Source organism: Charadrius vociferus, unplaced genomic scaffold (assembly GCF_000708025.1).
Source record: "Charadrius vociferus isolate BGI_N301 unplaced genomic scaffold, ASM70802v2 scaffold999, whole genome shotgun sequence".
Taxonomy (NCBI): domain Eukaryota; kingdom Metazoa; phylum Chordata; class Aves; order Charadriiformes; family Charadriidae; genus Charadrius; species Charadrius vociferus.
This window is the reverse complement of record NW_009658627.1, coordinates 588309-597726: the sequence shown is the minus strand read 5'-3', so window position 1 is coordinate 597726 and position 9418 is coordinate 588309. Positions and strand designations below refer to the sequence as shown.

Below are 9418 nucleotides of genomic sequence, written 5' to 3'. Positions count from 1 at the left end.
AGCCGGAGGAGGGGTGGTGGTGGTGGTGGGGAGTGTTGCTGTCATGGCCCCCAGAGGAGCCCCTTGGCCTCCTCCGCGGAGCAGCAGGAGGCCGGCCATGGGCTCGCTGAGCGGTATCCCACCACCCCCTGTCCGGCGCTGGTGCTTCTCTGGGAACTGGGGACCACTGGGGGCGGTTGGGACCATTCCCATCGCCAGCTTCAGTGCGGCCCGTCCCGGCTCGGTGGAGGTGGCAGCTCGGTGGAGGGTTCTCTCCTTGCTGAGGCAACGCCAGTCCATGTTTGGGGACGCTGGGTCGCAGCCGAAGGAGGAACCGCTTGAACTCGGAAGGCAGCAAAAGGCTGGAGTTAGCGGAGGCGGGAGATCACCCGTTTGGGAGAGGGATGCGGAGGTGCGGAGCCCAGAGGAGGCGTATCCGTGGTCTCACCCCGGTGGCCTCTCAAGACAGGGTCCCATCCTGCCTGGGGAGGGTGAAGCCCGCCCAGACTTGCACTCCAGAGCCGAGTCCGCTCCCGGCCCCTGGAAGCTCTGCTTGTCCCGTTGGGAGGGAAGGAGAGGCTCCTCGGGTAACCTCAGTGATTTTAAATACGTGCTCCGCCGAGGGGCCTGAATACAATGGTTTGACCGTGCAGCTCTTATTCCCAGGGCAGTCTCGTAGCTGTGCTGCATCTATTTTTGTGGATCCCCAAGGAATGTTCCTCCAGCCATTTCTAGCAAATTAGTCACAGTGACAGCCGAGGAGTGCTCTGGGAACGGTGTACTTAGCAGAAACACTCAGCTGTTCAGTCTTGTCCAACTGTGTAAGATGACTATTGCCCAGTTAGATATTGCATTTTCCAAGTAAATTGTTACTTTTTTTTTGCCTAAGGCAAAACATAGTACTTGGAAATCCTTGGCTGCAGAGATAATTAGGCAAGGATGTGATTGGCAAATAGACTATTTCTTTTTCCTTTCTAATTCTGTAAAATCTTGTCCACTGCTCTTTTTTACCCACCAGTAAATCTCCTTCCCTGCACTATGACTTATGCTTAAGAATTCTTCCTGTGTGCAGCCTGCCCTGCTTTTTGACAGTTATACTCTGCTTATTAAAGTTATTCCTCAAAGCCCAGCAATACACACAGTGCATGTGTGTGTATATATCCTTGGAGGACAGCAAGGACTAATTGCACCAGATGCAACTGATGTTAAACAGCACCGTAAGTCAAGTCAACAGCACAGGAATGATAAAGATGGGCCACCTAATACTGCTAAACATAAAGGGCAGCTCTGCTTGCTGGAAGAGAGCCACAAGCTTAAACTGTGCTAAACAGCAAATACAAATATTGGTCTCTATTTCAATACAATAAACAATTGGTCTTGATGAAGCAACCTGGAGTTAGTGGTCACACCGAGGCTTTTACCAGTTTGCAGGTGAGTGGCAGAGTCTTGGCACAGGTCTTTTACGTCTGTACACAAATACCTTGTAGGAGCCAAAGCAAATAAGGTGCCATCTCTGGGCTGCGGTGCAGGCTGTGTAACAGACACTGACCTACTGTCCAACCTGTTGTAATGACATATTAGTCCCATCAGGGGACTAATATGTTCAGTATTCCTGCTAGGACTGCTGCACGATGAAAGCAGACTGAAATCTGATGCAGGCTGCTCTCACCCGCTGCTTACTTCTCATATCCTTGTTGCTCAGCTGCCTTCTACATTGGATAATAAACACGGACAGCAGGACAACCAGAGATCTAGGTGTGAGAATTGACTTCTCATTAGTTGTGTTACTGACTTGCAGCTTTCTGCTGCATTTTTCCAAAGACCACCTGAACTCTACAGATCTCACCAGAGCTGGGGGTGTGATGACCACTGGCCTTTGGAGCCCTTCTAAAAGCACAGGAGCAAGCACCTTCCCAGAGCAACTCCTTGCATGACAGTAGATTTACACAAATTTGCCTCACTGTTTTTATGATATAAATCACAGACATAAGGTACTGTGTACTTGTACTTTGCCTGCTGGCTTGATTTTCAGGGATTTTTTTTTTTAAAGTTTCTCAGTTATTAGGCTTAAGAAGCCCTTGCTTCCTACATCTCCTGACAGCGCTGCCTGGTTCTGCTGTGCACATGGACCTTCTTACCCAGCCAAGCTGGAGGCCACCATCACCACAGGCAGCCAGAGATGTTTCCCAGTGAGATGGGAGACATGGGTTTGAATCCCCTCAGACAGCAGGTGGATGTGAACCTTAGTCTCTGATGAAGCTACTTACACTGGAATTTAAAAAAAACACTTCTCAAAGGAGAAACAAGGTAGAGACTAGTCAGCTAGAAAGGAGAGCAGGCCAGTAATGTTTGCTCTGATTGATTTGGCTCGTGTGAAATCAGTATTGGGAAAGTAGTCTGTAACGTCTAATGCAGCAACCTTCCTTTCGCCCACCCCTTCCCAAAGCCAACTGCAAGTCAACTTGATAATCCAAAGGCTGGTTTTACTTCGTGGAGACTATTTCCTGCTGCACATTTGTCCAGTAAAGCAGACCCTGCCACTACCTCCTGAGTGGAGGCGAGTAGTTCTTGGGGATGTAGATCACTGTCTGTTAGTTAATGGTCCTTATTTTTTTGTAGCAAAGGGATTTTTGTACAACAGTTCCTGCTGGTCATGCTGATTTGATCAGGATTTGCACCCTAAATCATGTCTCCTTCTAGAGAGCACTTAAAACAGGCAAAGCAAACAAACTCCTCACACCTTTTCTTATGTAGGTGTTCCTGGACTTTTGTACAATTCCCTGGCATTTAACTGCTGACATTCCTGCATTTTCAGGAAACTGAAAACCTGATTAGATAGTCAGCTGTTAATGCCTCCAGACACTGAGGGACTGTGGAGTTTAAACTGTTACGGGATAGTGTCTTCCTACTGCGTTTTCCTGACAGTGGTGGGTTTGTATGCAGAGGCAGGAGTAACACGGAGCCAGGAGTAATGCAGGGTAGAGCTGTTTGAGCTTCCCAGCATCTAGCCAATGTCTGCTGTGGCAGAATCAATTATTTCATGAGCCTGCTCTTGTATTGCTGGCATTCATGTTTTTCCCATCCCAGCAAAAACTCTGGAAACATCCTCAGCTGTGTGTCTGCCGAGGGATCATCTCCGTTGACAGCATTTGCTTTCTTTGTAAATGCTCAATTCCCTCTGCTCTTCAGAGACAAATAAACAGGAAAAAAGATTTTGCTCCGTGTGTCTAAAAGCCAGCCGGGTTCTCTTTGATTAATTAGCCACTGCAGCGATCTCTGTGGGCACAAGGCTTTTCAGTTGCTTCCCATCATGACTCCATCCTAGCTAGTCAGCCACATTTACAAACTGCAGGAAAATGACTTTGTTTTGGTGTTGCCTGTGGGAACAGGAGCAGGAGTAGCAACCATCTGCCCTCCTTAGGATGCTCTGCGCGCAAACTCAACTTTTCCAGACCCTGCTGCCTTGGCAAATATTAAGTATTTTTTAGCGGCTCAGTTGTCTTCATCCTACGTTCTGTCTTTTCCCTGCCAGTCTCTAAAGCCACAGGACACACTGTTCTCAAGTCAGTTAGCTGCTCCTGGTTATCTGCAATAGTGTTTTGAATACCGGCACCTTTAGCATGGTATCTAAATGCCTCCCGTGGAGTGATTTTTCAGAAAGTTTTGGAAGTATTGCTGGTACCTGAGTCAAGCAACGGAATTCCTGTATAGAAATGTGCACTGCGCCGCGCCATGTGCCAGGCCTGAGCCAACTGCCCTCTGCAGATAGCTTTTACACCGACTCTTGAATCTCATTACCTGTTAATTGTAAAATATGTCCATATAGGGAAAACCTAACACAGTTCACTGATTGTCCAGTTGGCTACAGGTATTTCATTTATCATTCACTGGCAGGTACTCTTTTAACCTCTGACTTGTCTGTTCCTGTTCTTAGGGCCATCAAATAGCGAAGGGGCGGGCAAAGTCAGCCTCTTGAAGAAAGTACCAGCACTAAAGGACGGAGACTTCACCCTAGCAGAATGGTAAGAACTCAGTCCTTAGACTTCCTTAGGTACCAGTAATCTGTGCAGCATTTAGGAGCTGTCATTCCCGCTGAATAATTAAGGGTCACAGAATTCATGAACGTGTTGCTTATTTTTAATAGTATAACCTCATTTGCTCTGTTTGAATTGTCTTTCAGAATGTAAACGAATCAGCTGACTTAAGTTCTTGATCTTACTCTGAATGTACTTACCTCAAAGTGGGATTATAAACATTTCTGGGAAATGTTTAAAGCTTATAAAAATCCCTTTTACCCTAGGAAAAAATTCTGTTTATCTGAATTAGTCATAAAGGCCAAGTGAACACCGACAGAGGTAAAATTTAGGTTTTTACACTATAAGATTAATATGGAGACTGGCTAATGGTGTCATAATACTGAAATAATCGAATTATAGTAGTATCAGAGTAGTAGGAGGGTCTGCATTTTATTCTGTTTTGTCAGCACAGGATTTTCTGTGGCATCTCTTTTTGTAGTAACAGCCTACACATTGTTGTAGATGACTAAGACGTTTTTCCATCTGACTTCTCCTGCCAATTAGCAAAAGTATAAACATCTGGACAAACACAAAAAGATTCTGTAGGCTCTCCTTGCTGGGACTTCCACTGACTTCAATGAAAGCTGCAGGATAGAGACAGATCGGATGAAAAGGCAACATAACCCGTTAGTTTCATTTAGTACACAAGCGTATAAACATGTGCAGGTCTCAGAGGGATGAGTCAAAACATTTGAAGAACGAGTGGGGTTAACATTGTTGATAGATGATTATGGAGGTTTATCGTTTGTTTACCCGGTACTGTCCAGCAGTACTCTGCACCATAGAACAGTGCTGTGATTTTCCAGCAAGTTAAAATTTTCATGGAAACTAAGGTGCTAATTTTTAATGCCATCTCTGATGTCAACATGAATTAGAGGCCCTATATCTGGTCTGTAGACTCCCATCAGAAATCCTGATCTGAATGCTTTTTAGTGGAAGCAGCAAGGTCAGAAGGGGCAGGAGAGGGAGTTTAGGTGAAAGCATTCTGTATCATAACTCCCCGACCCCTTTCTTGTCTCTTGTTAATGTCTGATCAGCACTGCCATTCTGCTGTATCTGAGTCGAAAGTACAACACTCCCGACCACTGGTACCCATCAGACATAAAAAAACGGGCCCAGGTAGATGAATACCTGTCATGGCATCATGCTAACATCCGGGCTAATGCTCCTAAGACCATGTGGATCAAGGTAAGGAGATTGAATATTAAAATGCGAGTAAAGTGATGTTTTCCTGGCAGAATATTAAGTATTTGAACAGCCCCAATTCAGGGAGAGTTTGTCATGTTGAAATAACAAACCTGGGCCATTCCTGGCTGAGGGGAGCTGTCAGAGAGGGAGCTGTTCCTAATTGCTCGACGTCAGGATCTGGCAAAAGCAGCTTTGGTCATTTTGGTTTTTGCCTTAAAGTAGGTCTGGTACAGAAGGTCTCAAAGCCCAACAGACTTCCATAGCCTGGATTTGTGAACAGTTTGGGTGTTGCCTCCAAGGGCCTCCCCCTCACTGCACAGCTGTGCAGAGTATGCACATAGGCAGAAGTTTTGCTTCTTTGGCGAGCGTGTGCTTTGTTGCTGGAAACAGAAAGGCTTGCATTCTTCATACAAGTCCCTGCAGCCCCATCAGGGTGGAAATCCAAAAGGAGCCTTCTGCTTCCAACACACTTAGGTACTTCTCTGAAATGGGCTCAAGGATAGAGAGAATAGAGACACAGAGAGAATGGCAGAATTTCTTTATTCAGTGTGGTCAGCTCAATTTTAGGCAAAATTAACAGAATCACCCTGAGGCAGAAAATCATTTAGTATCAGATGATTTTGCTGGATACCTACTTCCAGCCAACTCACCAGACAGTTAACGCAACTGTCCTTAGAGAGGCCCCGGTGCAAATATAGCCTTGCAAGTATAGTTGTGGTATGGAATTTCAGATGAAATCAGAGTTGTCAGTAAACAGGTAAGAACTTCCCTCTTACTGTGTGAAGTTTGCCCTTGTTTGTGCCTAACAAAGCATATCAGGACTCATTTAGCTTTTTGATTTATTGGCATTTGAATTTTTGGCTAGAGAGCACAGCAATTCAATTATGAGTCAGATTCATACAAGAAGCAGTTTCTTCCAGTCTCTGCAGGCTGCAATTGCAGTGCTCCAAGGGAAAGAAATCCAGCTCGTTGCTGCTGCTGATTAGATAACCCAGATACAGAACAGGTCCTCAGAATAGTTGAAAATAGGGAAATGTATAAAAGCCACCATATAACAGAAAGCATATGAGCTTGATGTGGGAGAAAACAGAGATACAGAAAAGGAAGAAGATGCTGTTTCAAGTGATTATACCCGGAGATCCCATCATGTATAATTGGAACCACTTAGGAAGAGAACTGGCCATAACTTTTCTGATTAAATAGATTCCACATGTATTTGGCAAAAATCCTGGCTTGGATTAAGCAATCCCAACTTGAATAGTTGAATATACTAGCAGTAAGTAGAAATTCAGTCCACTCCCACCGATGGACATTTGTATCTTTAATTTTGCTTCTCTAAATAAACTATATTTCTTTAACTGTGGCAGGTGGAGGCAGCATAGTTGTGAAATCCTGCAGGCTTCGACAGCGCGTGCACCCCTGTGAATGGTGACAAATCTTACAGAAAGGCAACCACCCCCTGTCCCAGCAAGTCTGTGGAGACAAGGACCACATTTATATGATTGCTTTGGAAAAATTTCTAGTGGTTTAAAGAATGATGCTTGGGAGGCCACAGAAAGGCTGGTGCTTATCCGCTCCCAGCCTCGCCGGCTGCTGTCAGGCAGAGGAAGCCGTTTCCTGCCTCTCCAGCCAGTGTTGACGCATTCCAGTCCCTCCTACGCTCCCTGCCACAGCCACCACCATGCCCTCCTTTCTGTCACCCTGCCGGACAGGCAGCTGCCTGCCTGCCTCCAGCACCCAGTGGCACAAGAGGGTGGATAGCAGGGGTGGCTGGTGGGCACGCCGCCTGCTGACCCGTCTTGGCAGGCTGTTGAAACGGAGGGCACAGCAGGGGTGACCGTGGCAGAGATTTGTCTTCCCTGGAGCTGTCGTCCGTTTCTCTCTTGTAACTCACCAAAGTGGAGTGGGAGAGCACAACTGCCAGGCACAAAATGAGATGAATCCTTGATTTCGTTCTGCACGTTGCTGCCCACTAAGCTGGAGGTTACTGTCATGGCAGATCAGCCGCTTAGGACAGCCTGTGTGCTCTCTGTCCATGAATTACTTGGAACTGCAGCAGTCCACGAAGCTCTAGCACCATCCCCTCCTGTGGCTTTGCTGCAGGATCACTGACGATCATCATGGGGTGTAACTTAAGTGACTACCACCAGATGCATGAGAAGATGGCCAGCTGTACTCCTAAGTCCCTTCTCTCCTCAGGTGCTGATTCCCCTCTTCACAGGGCAGCCACTGCCGTCGGAGAAGCTCCAGGAGGTTATGGAGGGGCTTTCCACTTCCCTGAAGCAATTTGAGGAGAGGTTTCTGCAGGACAAGGCTTTTATCATCGGGAGTGAGATCTCTCTGGCGGATCTCGTGGCCATTGTGGAGCTGATGCAAGTGAGTGCTGGAGTGTGGTAAGGAAGTCTTGGCACAAGGGAAGCCAGATGCTGCTGGGCAGGGAGGGTGCCACATGTGGTAACACTTCACTAGAAAGAGGAGTGAGGGCATATCTCAACAGAACTGGCCTAAGACAATGAGGAGAATATGGGAGTGGGTTCAGAAAACCAGTTAAAAAAAAAAAAAAAAAAGAGCTGGCTGCAACAGATCTCTTTTGTTTCTGTTCTCTAACAATACTTCTCCTTTTTTTACCATGACTTTATTCTTAACCTCCAGAGAAGGAGGTAATATATAAAAGTGAGAAGCAATAGCAGACAGGTCTGATGAAATAAGAAAATGGTATAGGAATATTTTTATCATACAATAATATTCTTCTTCAGATGGTACTTGCCCATGCCATGTCTGGAAGATGCAAGACTGAATCTCAGACAGAGGCAATTAAACTAAGTCTGTTACAAACTGGTTGTTCTCTGCCAGACCGTCAGTGCCTGGATCCTGCAGCCCAGAAGTGATTCTTTCTCCCAGTTCTGTACCCCAGGGACTGAAAAATAGCAGTTCTGCTTCTCTCCAGCATTGTGTTCAGAGAGTGGCACAGGCAGAAAGTAGATGGGGGGTACATTATGTCAAGTAAGACATCAGTTCAATTAAACACTTAGCGTTTTGTGCTGTGGTTTTGCTGTATAATATAGCACTCCATACTGTGGACCGTGCAGTTGTCCCTGGAACTGTCAACCCACCACATCTTCAATGCTGTAGCTGAAATTCACTCACAATAAGTGGTAGTCATCTTTGCTGCCCATAACATCTGTGCAGGTATTCAGGAATTGATTTGTAAATGCCCTTTAAAATATAGGCTGGCTTCTGTGTCCCCTAGATAGATACACCCGACCAGAGGAGATTTCCCTCCTTCGTAGTGCTGCTCTATAAGCTCTTCATTTTTTTTTCCTCTCCCTGTACCTGAGGTACACTTTTGGTGCCTGTTGTCTGGGTGAAGAAGTGACTGTCCAATGCCTCACTGTTGCTCTCTCCCCCTTTCTGCAGCCTGTTGGAGTTGGTTGCGACATCTTTGAAGACAGACCAAGGCTGATGGAGTGGCGCAGGCGGGTGGAGGATGCTGTGGGAAAAGAGCTTTTCTTCCAAGCCCATGAGATGATCCTCAATATCAAAGAACTGAGCAACATTCAAATTGATCCACAGCTGAAGGAGCACCTGGCACCTGTGTTGATGAAGATGTTGAAATGAATTAACCTATCTTATAATTTTTCCTGCCTTTTTTTTTTTTTAACTTCTTCTCTGACGTCCAGTTCTACACGTAACTGGAAAGAGCACTGTAATTCTAACATGGAAATTGCAGAGCATGTCCCCCCGGCCCCTTTCCTGTATCCTGGGGGTGGAAGCTGGGGAAGGTTTAATACCTGAAACATTAAATTTATACAAAAGGCTGAGGCCCTACATGTCACTTCACATGTGCATCTGGGTTTTATTTCAGTGTCAGTCTCAGATGGTAGAGACACGAGCGGTGTTGCCTGATGAAGTTCGAGCTAGCCTGCAAACTGGGAATATTAGAGGGCTATATCAGATCAGCGTTATTTTCATGTGTTTTTAACATTTGCAGCTCCATCTCAAGTGGCAAGCACTGCAAAGCATGCCTGATCCTCACCTTCCCAGCACAGGTCTGCACAGACAAGAAAAGCACAAAACTACAGGCAGTCATAAAAGTGAAAAAAGACATTGAATCTTTTTTTAAAGTTTCTTATTGCTGAGGCTTCTTGCTTGGCTGTCCATGTACATTCCACACT

At 46.0% G+C, this 9418-nt stretch overlaps 1 protein-coding gene across 1 annotated transcript; it reads left to right on the top strand.

Annotated features, from left to right (window-relative positions):
* Nucleotides 1-97: 97 nt before the first annotated feature.
* LOC104293709 (glutathione S-transferase theta-1-like) lies at nucleotides 98-9044 on the top strand. Its single transcript, XM_009893229.1, has 5 exons — nucleotides 98-566; nucleotides 3914-4001; nucleotides 5093-5243; nucleotides 7443-7619; nucleotides 8661-9044. The coding sequence occupies exons 1-5, from the start codon at nucleotides 98-100 to the stop codon at nucleotides 8859-8861; spliced, it is 1086 nt and encodes a 361-aa protein (XP_009891531.1). The 3' UTR covers nucleotides 8862-9044.
* The last annotated feature ends 374 nt before the right edge of the window (nucleotides 9045-9418 follow it).